Raw genomic sequence first — 15,227 nt, 5'->3', positions numbered from 1 at the left:
TCACAGAAATAGAAATTTTGGCGGATTTTGAGAAATTTTGGGCAATTTTTGCCCAATTTTGGCAAGTTTTGAGGGTCGAATTTCAAGGTCAAGGTCAAAGGTCAAGGTCACAACCATCCAAGATGGCAGCCGTGACGTCACAATCCAAGATGGCGGACCGACAATCGCAATCCACGCCCCGGACCCAGTTTCCGGAGCCCCATTTACATACTACTCATAGCTGCTGCTCCATGTGTCCATGTTGACATCTATGATCATTCGGCTCTATTTATAGAGGGAGATGATGATCGCCTCAGACATAAACATGTCCAGGTATAAAACCAGTTAGGGCAAGTGAAAAACTGCCGCAGCTTGTTCAATAGTTATCTGTCAAGTCAGATATTGGTATATCTACGAATCATGGTTTTGTCAAAACCAATCCAACTTTGTATCTTCAGCATTTCTTCAGCAAAAATTTCTCCTCGAAAAAAAATTCCTTCCATATCTTCGAGATAGTTCATTCTTGACTTATAATTTCGTATCTTGATCACTTTGTAAATTTCTGTTCTCTAGGTCGGAGTGTTTTCATTTTGCTTGGATATTCTGACACATGATTATATTCGTGCTTATACTTTACAGGTATCCATTAGTTTCTCAATTTTAAATACTGCTTGAAGCATTTATTATCCTTTATATCCTCTGGTCTTAATTTAGTAGTTCGATGCACTGTGTGATTATACATTTTTACGAATCTAGGTACTATATGCAAAATCCTGCCTTCGATGCCTTACATTTCAGGTGAGTGTGCTCAAATGTATATTTAGCTAAAACCAATAAATGATATTATTAAGGATAGTATTCCTTTAAATATGGACTCCATAATAATTATATTGTGTCAAACCATTCTGAAGGAAGTATTAACACACAAGTGGAATACTTTGTAAAATATAATACATTAACTTGTTCTATAAACTTTTGGTTAAAAAAACTCTATATGGTAACATTATAACTGTGCATATTTTTTGAAAAATAAATATTTTATTAAAAATGAAAAATTTAATTAAAAAACTCATATTTCTTAAGAATTATTTGATAAGTTATACTTACAAACAATAAATTAAAAGTGAAATAAATATTTTGATGCATAACAAGTAGTTGGTATAACTTGCAGTAAATAATTTAATGAAAAAAGGCTCTAATTCTTATAAACACGACTAACTTAAAATACCCATAAAAATATACATTGCTATCAGAATAAAATTAAATTCACTCAATATAAAAAAAAATTGTTGCAATATTGGATACACATTATATTACTTTTATAACTTTTCACAGAAAATGTATGGGTATATATAATACAATTTGTTGGGGTACATATATTGAAATAATTTCCGATACATTAAATACATGCTGAAATCGAGGAAAATATATTTAATAGAAAGCACAAGTATCTGTTTAGTAATAATTGGGAATCAGCAGCATTCCTGTTAAAACCAGCCTGAGCTGATGCGATATATTGGCACCTAGCATGTTGGCTCTTTCCTAGTTTGATAAACAAGTAAGCTGACCTCCAAGAGTCACTGTAACTTCTTGCAACTGTCTTTTATCGATGCGACTGTGTATCTTGTCGGGAGGATAAACAGATAAGCTCCAGGCCCCCTGAGTTCACCTGCATTCTCGGTATTTATAAACATATAAGAGGTATGCCGTGTCTGGGTAATTACTCATTCTCTTTTCTCATGTGCAACTGGGAAGTCAGAGGATGACATCATTAACTTCCCCCCTCGCAATCACACCAACCAATGAGATAATCGGATATACTTTATGCCCTTGTATAGTCAGGTAAGTCAACCACCTCTGTGCTTATAAAAGCGGCTACACAAAGCTAATTCGTCCACTTTATGTTCCATCTGCCAACCTGAATTAGAGACCTTCACTGCTCGTATGCTTCTGCTTACCGACATAGAGAGATTGTCGATGATCGTGTTTGTGACTTCGAGAATTTTCACCATTACTGTGACTTTGATGTGATGTGGGTTTAGTCTTGCTGTCTGACTGTTCTGATTAAACATATATGAAGTACATATATAGTTGAAATTTTTACTTATCTTAGTCACCATTAATTTTAGATATGTACTAGAATATTTTACATTTTTTTTCTGGATATTGTGTGTTTATAGGTTTCCTCCTCTTATCTTTCAATCTACAGCTGCCACTGCAAGTTCCATTGTGAGATTCCAGTTGAGACGTCCTACATCGAGTGTAGGACTTTATAATTGTTAGCAAGGCATTCGCTGCTGCTGGTTCTTCTCCTTCGTCTTCGGTTTCTGGTGTAAGTCATATTTCTTCACCAGGGTTACAGTGTGGATGCTTCGACAAGGTGTTCATGAACCACTCTACTGGATTGCATCATGAATTATGGTGTCATCACAATTTACATAGGGATGACCAGCAAGTTGGAGAGAAGGGGGGGGGGTAAACATAACTCGCAAGGATGACATTGATAAACATTTGAGGTTATGTACTGGTGAAATCAACCAAGCAGCGACACTGAGTTGCAAGTTCTAAAACTAATCATTCACAGAGCTGCATAATACACGACATCATGAGAAGGTATGTAATTTCAACCTAGATCGTCAGCTGCTTAAGTGTAAAAAGTGCGAGAAGATGTTTACTAGAGTGGAAAAACTCACCTCTCATGCTTCCATGTGTAATGATCCAGTTCCAATACCAGCAGAGAAGAAGAGATGCTTCACTCCAGCCTGCCCTATCAAAAACCCTTGAAGCTAAAACCAATTGACTGAAGATAAAGGAAGGATCAGGAATAGCCACACAGGATTTGTGGAGGCTGAAAATGCATTCAAGGGTAATTTTAAAACATTTGTGGCAGAAAATACAACTGGTTGTAGTTATGGTATCTGCAAATGTTTAGAAGAGATGAAAGCAAACATTACTGGGCATCTTGGTCAAGAAATAGAAGCAATGGAGCTATAAAATTCAATTTGTCGCTGGATTGCGTATATGGAAAGCCCAAACACCACGAAGATAAAGAGGATCACGCTCCTTCAAAACTAAGAATATCCCACTGCACTACCAATGATATAGAAGATTTAGTGTCAGCCAGTATCGAGAAGATCTGCCAGGTAAATGAGTACAAGGGAAAAGGCAAGTACTGGACCTTCACTGAAGTGTGGCACCTGAAGCTCAGAATCAACAATTTAGATTCGCTCCGTGCTTCCAGCTATATTGATTTTCCCGCTCCAACCAAGGCTAAGGAAGCCAAAATTAATCTAATGAATGAAATTCAACCATTTTTCAAATGGGCTGTGCTGTCTAGCAATATAATTGTTTGAGATAATTTTGATATTAGTAAACTGAAATTCCCCATGCCTATTCGCCAGATCAACATATTTATAAAAAAATATCATGGGGTGATAGTGAATGTTTATGGGTTAGATTAAGAAACAAAAGTAGTATGTACCTCTGTATGTGAATGAAAAACAAAATTGTCAGCATTTTGATCTGCATTATATTACAAAGGAAGATAACTGCCACTTACATATACATAAATAATTTCTTAAAACTGATGAGACAACAGCTTACTGAACATGGACATAAAATACATACATGCAAAATTTTTTTCCAGCATTACGATGACTAGCTTCAAATATCTGGGCTCTCAGGACAACAATGTGTTTAAGAGAATAAAAATTATTTTAATAAGTTTGTATTAGTGAAGTGAACTGTCTTAGGCAGGAGGTGATTGCAAGCCACCAATTTTCAAATTCAAGAATTTTAATCATGCCCACTGGCTTCCAATAGTTGTATATGCAGAGTTTAAGGCTCAGATGAAATCGGTGCAGTGATGCCAAGCAGATCCAGAGAGATTATATACTTCCCTGTACCAAAAAAATGAGGCCTACAGCTACTGCCTATATGTAAAAAAACATATTGATGTGATTCCTGCGCATAAAACAATATTTCTATCCAAGGAGCCCATTATATACATGGGACCATATAAAGTACTTCCACTGTAATCCATCATTTCACTTCTCCGGCCCTGCTAGTAAACCGGCATTTTTATACAGGCTTCTACCAAGCGGGTAGTTCGGTAATTTTGAACGTGAATTATAGACAAGTGACTGCTTGTCACGGGTCAATGACCGCTGTGCGGGATGTGTGTGTCTACTTTGTCTGCTTTACGCCAGTCTGTTCTGTGTCGTGGTCGCTTGCTGATGTGTTGTATTTTATCAGTGTCATTTTGTGTGTTTGCAGTGCAAATGTAAACAAAAACATTATATCTTGTGGATAAGCACAACATTTTTAAATGACTTGAAAAAGGTGAAACGTTAGAAAGTATAGCTAAAGAATACGGAGTTAGTCATGCTACAACTCACGACATAAGGAATAACAGTGACCTGATAAAGAATATCTAAAAAAAATTATGTAAAAAAGGCGTGGAAAACTCTGAAAAAAGGTGGTTTTCCACAAGTTGAAGATATTCTTTATTTGGGATTTTACAATAACACATTATGTATTCACCTATTCCTGGATAAATTCTAAAGGGATAAGCTAGATTTTTCTACAAAAATTCATGAACAAAGAAGATTTTCAGGCCAGTGAGGGCTGGTTGAACCAATTAAAGAGACATTTTGTTATGTATCTGTTCAGTACGAAGAGTGAAAAGCTGTCATGTGATGTTGACGCAGTCAAGCCATACACAGAAAGGTTACCCAAAAGTGAGCGAGGAAAGGGTAACTTCTAAGTGTACAAGGTAGATGAGAGTGGTTTGATTTGGCGGTTTTTTACCTAAAAAAAAACTATGTTCACAGTGCTGAAGTCAGTTCTCCAGGACAAAACCTAGCTAAGCACAACACTTGTTCAAATCCAAGTGGTACACATAAGATGAACAAGAATTTTCAACTTAACTGTTGAGCAATTGCCTGACTTCCTGAGTTTCAGAAGCTGCACCACTCCTGAATTCCTGAGTCTCAGAAGCTGCACATCTCCTGACTTCCTGAGTCTCAGCAGGTGCACCTATCCTAACTTCCTGAGTCTCAGCAGCTGCTCCTCTCCAGACTTCCTAAGTCTCAGCAGCTGCACATCTCCTGACTTCCTGAGTCTCAGCAGGTGCACCTCTCCTAACTTCCTGAGTCTCAGCAGCTGCACCTCTCCTGACTTCATAAGTCTCAGCAGCTGCACATCTCATGACTTCCTGAGTCTCAGCAGGTGCAACTCTCCTAATTTCCTGAGTCTCAGCAGCTGCACCTCTCCTGACTTCCTAAGTCTCAGCAGCTGCACCTCTCCTGACTTCCTGAGTCTCAGCAGCTGCTCCTCTCCTGACTTCCTGAGCCTCAGCAGCTGCACCTCTCCTGACTTCCTGAGTCTCAGCAGCTGCACCTCTCCTGACTTCCTGAACCTTAGCAGCGACACCTCTCCTGACTTCCTGAGCCTCAGCAGCTGCTCCTCTCCTGACTTCCTGAGTCTCAGCAGCTGCACCTCTCCTGACTTCATAAGTCTCAGCAGCTGCACATCTCATGACTTCCTGAGTCTCAGCAGCTGCTCCTCTCCTGACTTCCTGAGTCTCAGCAGCTGCACCTCTCCTGACTTCCTGAGCCTCAGCAGCTGCTCCTCTCCTGACTTCCTGAGTCTCAGCAGCTGCACCTCTCCTGACTTCCTGAGTCTCAGCAGCTGCTCCTCTCCTGACTTCCTGAGCCTCAGCAGCTGCTCCTCTCCTGACTTCCTGAGTCTCAGCAGCTGCACCTCTCCTGACTTCCTGAACCTAAGCAGCGACACCTCTCCTGACTTCCTGAGCCTCAGCAGCTGCTCCTCTCCTGACTTCCTGAGTCTCAGCAGCTGCACCTCTCCTGACTTCATAAGTCTCAGCAGCTGCACATCTCATGACTTCCTGAGTCTCAGCAGCTGCTCCTCTCCTGACTTCCTGAGTCTCAGCAGCTGCACCTCTCCTACTTCCTGAACCTTAGCAGCGACACCTCTCCTGACTTCCTGAGCCTCAGCAGCTGCTCCTCTCCTGACTTCCTGAGTCTCAGCAGCTGCACCTCTCCTGACTTCATAAGTCTCAGCAGCTGCACATCTCATGACTTCCTGAGTCTCAGCAGCTGCTCCTCTCCTGACTTCCTGAGTCTCAGCAGCTGCTCCTCTCCTGACTTCCTGAGTCTCAGCAGCTGCACCTCTCCTGACTTCATAAGTCTCAGCAGCTGCACATCTCATGACTTCCTGAGTCTCAGCAGCTGCTCCTCTCCTGACTTCCTGAGTCTCAGCAGCTGCACCTCTCCTGACTTCCTGAGCCTCAGCAGCTGCTCCTCTCCTGACTTCCTGAGTCTCAGCAGCTGCACCTCTCCTGACTTCATAAGTCTCAGCAGCTGCTCCTCTCCTGACTTCCTGAGCCTCAGCAGCTGCTCCTCTCCTGACTTCCTGAGTCTCAGCAGCTGCACCTCTCCTGACTTCCTGAACCTTAGAAGCGACACCTCTCCTGACTTCCTGAGCCTCAGCAGCTGCTCCTCTCCTGACTTCCTGAGTCTCAGCAGCTGCACCTCTCCTGACTTCCTGAGTCTCAGCAGCTGCTCCTCTCCTATCTCACACACCTTGTGCTGGCCTTGCCTTGAGCAAAGATGACGTGAAAAACAAATATAGAATTGCGATTTGACATGTTGATTATGTGTGTTCAAGTAATGATAACCCAATAAAGAATATATTTCGTGCACCTTTTCGTGAAGAGATGTTGCCGAAGTGGAAATAGTTGTTTCTGGAACCGCCAAATAATTCAGCGAATTGATGTCTCATTTGGAATTTCCAATTTAGGAACTAAATTAACTAAAAACTAATAAAATTAAATTCAAAAACGTTAAAGAAATTCCCAAGTATAAAAGAAGTTTGCCATTTTGTCTAAGAGATGTATCAAACACTGGCGAGGCGTGAGGTTTACATGAGGGGAAGCAATAACTCCGTTCACACCAAAACATGATGATGTTGGGGGGGGGGGGGGCGGGTCAGGGGGCCCTCCGCCGGGAAAATATGGATTTCAAGGTACAAAATGGTGCTATTTAAGTAGTTTTCTTAACTGAACATTGACTATTCCACAGGTAGAAAAATTGACATTTTTTTTTAAATACATTATTTTTGAAAAATAATGATTGACTTACATTATTCTGATAGTAAAATACCTACTCTACATTACTTATATACTAAGTGTAAGTGTAGTATCATCGTACGCCCACAAATCCCCCACGCACTGCCAGCCAACAGCCCGCGGGAGAGATGCGCGCCTCCCGAGAGACGAGCGCCGACTGAAACGCGACATCGCCACCTGCCGTGCCGAACTGTACCGGACATAGCCGAACCAGTCGGCGGAAAAATTCCACCGTCTGCTTCGGCCATGTTCGCTCCAGTTCGGCAAGAAAGCGTTACCTTCGTAGCTTCTACCGCGTATTTTTCCAGCCAATCCCCTCCCTGAACCTTTGTACCATGCCACCCCCCTTCCGAAAGGAAACTACTGCGGCAGCCTTCCTGCTGAAAGCGATCCTACCAGCGCTTCTAAACCTAGCAACGCTTCTAAAACAGCATGTTTTTGTGTCAACGAGTTCTTTTTTTATAGCGCACAGCGCACAGTATTGGGTCCCAAGAAGATAGTGTAAAAAATACATACACCTAACTGCACGAGCCAAAGTAAAATACTATTCTGAATAAAATATTTATTCAAAAAATACAATGTCTGGAAACTGCCTGGGCAAGCACTGCTTGCCTTGCTTGCCCTGACGAGACGCCACTGGTATCAAAATAGTGAAGTGGTCGGTGCGCTGTGATTGAACTTCGCGCCGCGCGGCGGGCTTTGGCACTCCTCCCCTTCCTCCTTTCCCCCCCCCCCCTGCGTCATGTGCTGTGCTTGACTTCCCCTCTTGAGGGGTCCGCGCATGCGTGTGGCGCCCTCTGTTTTACTTAAAACTGCATGCATTGCCTTGAAGGCTCTTCTTGTTTGTTAGCACTCAGGTAGATTGGTCGTGATAACCAGTCGATGCTGGTTATGCGCTGATTTAAGCATGTAGGTCAGATAGTTGATTAGGAGAGAGTGTGACAGCGGGGAGAATGCACGTAAGTGTTTGTAAGGTGGTGATCCTTACAGTCATGTAATTGGTAACTGGCCATAGCTAAACTCTAAATTCTTTATTCGGCCGTCACCTTCTAAATTCTATTTGGCATTTATTTTACCCTATTCTTTTTGGATTAATTGCTCTCTTTGCTACGTGTAGTTTGTTTGACGTTTCTCCCCGTCATGTCTTCACTCTTCATTAGGACTTGTCTTACGCTTTTACGTAATGTATTTAATGTGTTAATTTGTGGGTTTTCTTTTGATGTCATGCTTTAAAGTAAGTTTCATACTGCCTAGTGTAGGTTAGGCCGCGGTCGCCTGCTTGTTCATTTACGGGTTTTGTATTGTCTAATGAGGCATTTGTCAGTGCTAACGACATTCATGGTCCCTGTGTGTTAACGTTTAATATTATTATAAAGTATTCTATCTATCAAGTTTTCTATCAAGTATTCAATTCTATTTGTCTAAAGTAAATATAGAATTACGTTCACGTATAATGCCGTGGCATTTGTACTAGTGTTTTTCTTGCTATCAGTATTAATTAGTTAATCAGTATTAATTTATATGTGAAAGAAGGATGTAATTATATGAGGATTTACATGAGGCTTTTGCCCAGGATTAAACGAAATGAGTTAATTTAAATACTTGCTACTTTAACCTTTGCATCTATCCTTGGCTATAATTAATTAGAATACCCTTTTGAACACTGTTTACTCAGCTCAAATTATTTTATTAATTTTTAAGGATTGTGTTACACGCAGTTGAAGGTTCACGTGAAAGTACTTCTCCTGTTGACACTTTCCTATGAAGCTCATGGAAGCCTTCAATATAACTCCAGTTAAAGTGGTTATCTACCAAACAAATTAAAACAATACAGCTAAAACGTAACTGGAATTTGTTTAAGGGTGACAGAATAACCCGCAAACAATAAGACATACTTTCCACAAAAATATAAGAATCTTAATGACTGGTGAGTAATGTTGAATGACGTGCTACTTTGTGAAAGTGCCGAAGCGAGCAATACTTAAGAGCAGTGCCACGGAAGTGGCCTGGAGTGCTAGAGCGAGGGCGCGTCGATAAAGCACTCCCGCGACTCGTCGATGAACCCGCCAGGAGTGACTAGCGGAGCTCTCGGCTGACAGGGTCGCAGCTGACAGGGCGTGCAGGTTCACGAGCCAGCCCTTCGGCCACTGGTGCGCCACTTCTAGGTAATTTATAACACTTTATTGTTTGGATATTTAAGTTATTATTTAAGAATTATTATTTTAAGATTTTTATATAGTTTTCTCAAGCCTTTCGGCTCGGCATCTGCAGCATCCTGTCACCAAGCGGCAGTGTTCTTGATTTGTTCGCAGTATTTCCTGTAACCCGTGCCAGAGCGCAACACGCCATTCTAACAGCCTCTCCCCACCTTCCTTCTAGCGCGGTGCTTCGCTCGCGCCAAAATCTTTCCACGTACTCCAAGCCTAAATACTTTTCGCAACTCGGCAGCGTCCTGACCTTCCCACTTTTAGCCTTTCGCGGACTACTTCTTGTGGAGTTTGATTTCTATCCTCCCCCCCCCCTCCTTGACCGAATACTCCCATGTTTGACCTAACTCGACCTCTCGCACTACTTTCGGCTCCCCGCGCACTGATTCACGAGGTTTCCCGCGTCCCTCGGCTCTCGCCGCGACGCCATAGAGTCTCTTGCGCACCTCCGTCCTGAACAGACGTAACATCCTGTTCGTCTGAGTTCTTCTTCACTTGCGTTAGTGCCAGTTTTTAATAAGGCATGTAGTCGCTAAAGTACATGGGATAGTTTCCAAATTATTATTCTCTTTCGAAATGTAGTTCAGTTGCTTGTATCGCTTATTATATTACTTGTGTTGTGCCACGCCCCGGAGCACGGATGCTCCTGTGCGACATCTTCTCGTCGGCATGTAGTAACGAAACGCATTCTCTACCCACCTTTTGTAGTTCGACCTACGTTTCTAAACTTCTAACCACCCCCCGCCTCCTTTTTAACGTAACAACCTTGTGTCGGTTCGTGTTCATTTCATTTGATGTTAATTCGCTGCATTATTTGTTATGCAGTGGGTTAAATGTTTCCACGTTTCTACTTCTTCACGTTTCAAGTTTCTACTGCTTATAATTTTTCAACCAATGTTTTCACAAGTTTCCTTCATTTTAAAGGATTCCCGTAAAATTCGCTTTCATTCCTGAGGATGCCTCCTCAATACGCTACTTCCTGCACTTCTGCTGAACTTCAATGTTTTAGGGAAGCAACAACTTTTAGTTCTTTTATTTTATTAACAAAGCACTGAAAACGTTTGGGCTTATTACATTTTTAAAATGATAATTGATAAATCCATGTTATAATAAATACATTATAAACAAAGGGCCCTTTATTTTTTAGCCACCTACATGGAAATGTTGATTAGTTACTGTAATTTCATATGAAAACCAAGATAAGAAACCAGAAAAATATATAGTACATTGTATACAAATTTTTCTTTTTTATAGTTTATTTTGTGAATAATCCTGGTCAATATAAAGACTCCGATCCACTTATTAGTAAGTTAGGTTTTTTAACGGGTATCTCAATCTCTGAATGCTTATATAAACTCAGCACGCACCTAAGTCTTTATTAGATTATTTTACATAACCAAGGTACTGTTATAATGCCTGCAATATATGGTTTTCGAAATAGTTTAAGAGTATAAAACTGCATTTTCCTAGAAGTTTCTGAGCAAAATGCTAAATCCACACAGTGCTTAGACGTATTTTACAGCAATGCACTCTATAAACTTCACCGATCTTCTTGAATTGCCACATTCGCAAAAAAAGCAATTTTTCTTACATCAATGTTTCAGTGTTCCACAGCTCAATGAAGTGAACTGTTGTGACCGCCCAGGGACAGAAGGAGTTGACGATCTTGCAAGGGCACCAGAAGCAAGGCTCGAAGCCTGTGAGTGACTTCCACACGGTGGCGGCAGGAAGCTCCCACGGCTTGCTTCCAGACGGGCAGGCAGTCAGTTAGCATAAATAAGTAGTTTCGTCGTTTGGGGAACGTTCTGGGTAATGTATCAACACACTAAGTCAAATATATAGTCAACTAAACTAAGTAAGCACCAAATTAGAAAATAAGAAAATAAAGCTGATTTGGTTGCCGGAAATTAAATCATGGCGCTTTAAACAATACGTTAATACATGCAAATATCTGTATTTATATTCAATGCACTATATTACACCTACTGTGTAAAATTGTTGTTGGGTTCACAAACAGAAATATTATTTATGGTTAGTAGTATATAATAGCCAGAGTTGGCCCAGGCTCAGGGTGAGGTGCCAGGTGCACGACCGCCATCTTGGATTGTGAAGTCACGGAAGCCATCTTAGATGACCATGACATTTACCTTTGACCTCGACCATGACTGCAATTTTTGATCTGCCATCTTGGATCTTTAATCTTAGATTCCGCCATTTTGTTTTCTAGAAGGTTTTGCCTTTTTTTCTAGACCTTTCCTCTATTTTGTTTTTCCACCATATTTTCTTAAGAAATTCCGCCATTTATAATAAAGACTACACCATCGCAATTTTCATTAGAGCCACCGTTTTGAAAATCCATAATTTTTATGCTAGAAAATCGGGAAAAAATTTAAAAGTTATAAAAATAAATTAATTAAATTTTAATAAAATCTTATTTAAAATATACCGTTCAAATTTTTCTACGACTGCCATAAAAAAAACCATAATTATTATCAGAATTAATAGGAAAAGACTTAAAAATAAATAAAAATTTAATTAATGAAAATAAAGTAAAATATGATTTTAAAAACGCAATTAAATCATAAAAGTCGGAGTCCTTGGTTCAAATTTAATGAGAACAAAAACTAAAATAAAAAAATAAAAAATAGCGAACGATCCTTCCTCCACAGAAGCCATCAGCAGACTGACCTCCCATCACTAATGACAAGGTATATATATTACCAACTAATAATCGTCATGTCTAACAACTTGTTTTCATCTGATGGAGGCCAACATCTTGTTTTCGTCTGCTAAGTGCACTGCCACAATGTTAGTTAAATTTTTACCCACAAAAAGGCAGTAATAATATATTATTAATGAGTCATCCGCCATCTTGTCAGTAACCTTAGTCGCTAACTTGATAAATTCGTAATTATTTAGCTATAAATTGGGGAAAAATTAATAACTCATAATAAAAAAAACTATTAATATACTGACTGATACAATCAATAACTGTCCTTCTAAAAAAATTACAACCAATAAATTTGGTGAAAAGTACCTACTAAAAGAATATTTAATTCCTCTAATACCTGCCTCCAGTAAGTCTTTGATGACAATTGACCGAAGTATCGTGCCAAACGGCCCATTTAACAATGACAGCTCTCACACAAAATAATTGTTGTGCACTTATAAGTGTTTCAAAATTACTTTTATGAGACCAGTGAAAAAGAAACATAATATTTATAGGTGTACCACTTAGTCCTTTTTACAACTCTATTACATTGTCAATTCTCAAAAAGCGGCCTTTTTTTATTTATCTTTATATGTTGAGCTTAAAATAACTTAGTTTTATAATGTAAGGATCTTCTTGGTGGAGCATTCTAACTCTCGCAAATTCGTAAGAACGTTAATATTGAACTGGGTGAAGGCCGCAAGGACACTGTCGTGCTGCTCCCAGGTGGATGGCGGGTGCAGAGGTCGGGTTCCCCTCGTGCCTGGAGCCGCTGCAGACTGCTCTGAGGGCCCTCGGCCTGGAGGCATTCCAGGTGACGTCAGTGGCGACGCGTGCAGGAGGCACGATGGTCTCGCTCCAGAGGTCCACTCCAGCGACTGTCTACGCCACCTTCATCACGACCGTACTTGCACTTGTTCACGTCAGAGTCATACTCGACTTCCTTCAGTTTTCCCATTCACACTTCACGGCGACTTTCACCATTTCCTACATAGCCATAGTGCACGCTTCAACCATTGCCAGCCTAGTGGCCATAGCTTCAATGTACTTCAACCACAATGCCAGGCAAGAGATCCTGCAGACGTTGGTTAAAGTGGACCAAGTTGTACTAATCAATATACAAGAATGTTACAAGAACTCGTCAAAACGTATTAGTTTCTTGTTCATTTCCACATTCGCAGGATTATTTTTTAGCTGCGTCATACATCAGGTGTGCCAGAATCTCACTGCCTGGGGACACGTAATAAGTTGCACTAGCCATATAAGAGAGTTCATTACCTACTTCATGACCACGTATTTCATCAACATGACACTCTTCGTAAAGCAAAGGTTGGAATTTGTTAACGATCAACTTCGCGAAGTTCTAGACAACGAACTAATGTCATATGCAATGCCCGAAACATACTCAACACAAACCGAACATACTGGAGATAATTCACTGTGGCAAAGCAATATCCGGCCGAGGAATGCGGTTGACGAGTATTTCCAGCCAGACTTGTCTGGCTATGACCACGAAAGAAGAGTTAAAATACTGCACTCTCTGAAGGTTGTTCATAACGCATTGCGAAGAATAATAGATCTCCTGAACTCTGTGCACGGCACGCCTCTTTTCTTCAACTTGATCTCAGCGTTCATGCTGATGACAACCTTCGTGCACAACATCCTGGTAGGACTGTTCAGGCCGTCGTACTACTCGGCCTACAACACCACCGCCTTCCTGGCCAGCTCGGTGACGTGGTTCACGCTGCAGACCGCTCAGATGGTGGCTGTCATCGCCGTGTGCTCCGGCACCACGCGCCAGGCCAGGGCCACGCACGCCATCCTGCAGCACTCCGCTCTGCAGCGCGTCAGTGGAGCAGTGAGCGCCGTCTTAGGGGACTTCGCGCAGCAGGTGTCGGAGGAACAGTTCACCTTCAATGCTGCTGATGTGTTTGTCCTCGACTGGCCGCTGATAGCTTCTCTGCTGGCCTCCATGATGTCGTACGTGCTGGTCATGCTGCAGTTCTCGTCCAACGAGAACCCCCAGTGATGCCTGATTCCACAGCGTTATTTGATTTTGTATCACCTAAATGATAAATTCATTGCCGGTGCAAAATTACCAATGATGAAATGAAGTGTTAATAACCAACAATCTTTAAAAAAAATTATAGTCTCTAAAATTGTTTCCATTGCAGTTTGTGCCAGTTTGGTTGCATGTTATTTAAAACATTTACCAGGAAATTAATAACAATACATTAGATTCTACCCTGATCATGCATGAAATAGGATAGCTCCATAAAATGCTGCCACATATTTAATGTATTTTTGAGATACAACAAACTATTACCCCAGGTATATATGGGTTCGCATATATGTTTTTGAAAGAAAAATGCACATGCTTTGTTGTCATATGTGTAATGAAATGTACTTATAACAAATACGTTTATATTATACAATATAATTTGCAATTATTCGAAATTTTAAAATGTTTCAAAGTACTATATAATAGGGGCTACAAGATAAGGCTTCAGGCTGTGGTGTGCGGCCGGTGGTGTCGACCGCCATCTTTGATGTCACGACGGCCATCTTGGATGGTCGTGACATTGACCTTTGACCTTGATCTTGACCTTTGACCTTCAAAACTTGTCAAAATTTTCCAAATATTGCCCAAAATTCCTCAAAATTCGCCAAAATTTCAATTTTTTGTGGAAAAAAAATCCCGCCAGAAATTCTCAACAAATTCCTCAATTCAAAAATTAGGATTTCAAAAATCCTCAAAAGTCGTTTTGCCTTAGAAAAAACGAAAATTCATAAAAGTAGCTTAAAACTCCTAAGAGCTAGCTGCCGTTAAGCCGCCATGACCTTGAAAATTAGGATGCCATGGCAGCCATTTTGAATTATGACGTCACAGTTGCAATTTCCGTTACGTCCGCCATCTTTAACTTTTTTATTTATTATCCGACTTTAATAAAAAAATTTAAAATTTAAAAATAAATTCAATTAATAAAATTTTAATAAAAAAAATTAAAAAACAAACATTTGCGGCACGGAGCTCGGAGTCCTCGGTACGAACCCAGTGAGGGCAAAAAAAAAAATGGCGACCGATCCTTCCCTCACATTGGCTCCTGGCAGACTGACCCCCACCACTTATGTCAAAGTATATATATACATCAGGTAGTATGTCGTCATGTCCACCATCTTG

General features: G+C 40.7%; 2 protein-coding genes across 3 annotated transcripts in view; one reads left to right on the top strand and one right to left on the bottom strand.

The window, feature by feature from the left end:
* Nucleotides 1-15,227, bottom strand: part of LOC134541496 (periostin-like) — a 378,277-nt gene that overhangs the window by 301,718 nt on the left and 61,332 nt on the right. The gene's annotated exons all lie outside the window — the stretch shown is intronic.
* LOC134541538 (uncharacterized) lies at nucleotides 11,000-14,413 on the top strand. Its single transcript, XM_063385053.1, has 2 exons — nucleotides 11,000-11,035; nucleotides 12,773-14,413. Exon 2 carries the CDS (start codon nucleotides 12,777-12,779, stop codon nucleotides 14,073-14,075), a length of 1,299 nt encoding a protein of 432 aa, XP_063241123.1. The 5' UTR covers nucleotides 11,000-11,035; nucleotides 12,773-12,776; the 3' UTR covers nucleotides 14,076-14,413.

The sequence above is a fragment of the Bacillus rossius genome (genome assembly GCF_032445375.1).
Source record: "Bacillus rossius redtenbacheri isolate Brsri chromosome 4 unlocalized genomic scaffold, Brsri_v3 Brsri_v3_scf4_1, whole genome shotgun sequence".
In the NCBI taxonomy this organism is placed as follows: domain Eukaryota; kingdom Metazoa; phylum Arthropoda; class Insecta; order Phasmatodea; family Bacillidae; genus Bacillus; species Bacillus rossius.
This window is presented reverse-complemented; position numbering and strand designations above follow the sequence as displayed.

Coding starts and splice junctions, on each gene's coding strand:
- LOC134541538 (XM_063385053.1), top strand. CDS start 12,777: ATGGCGGGTGCAGAGGTCGGGTTCCCCTCGTGCCTGGAGCCGCTGCAG.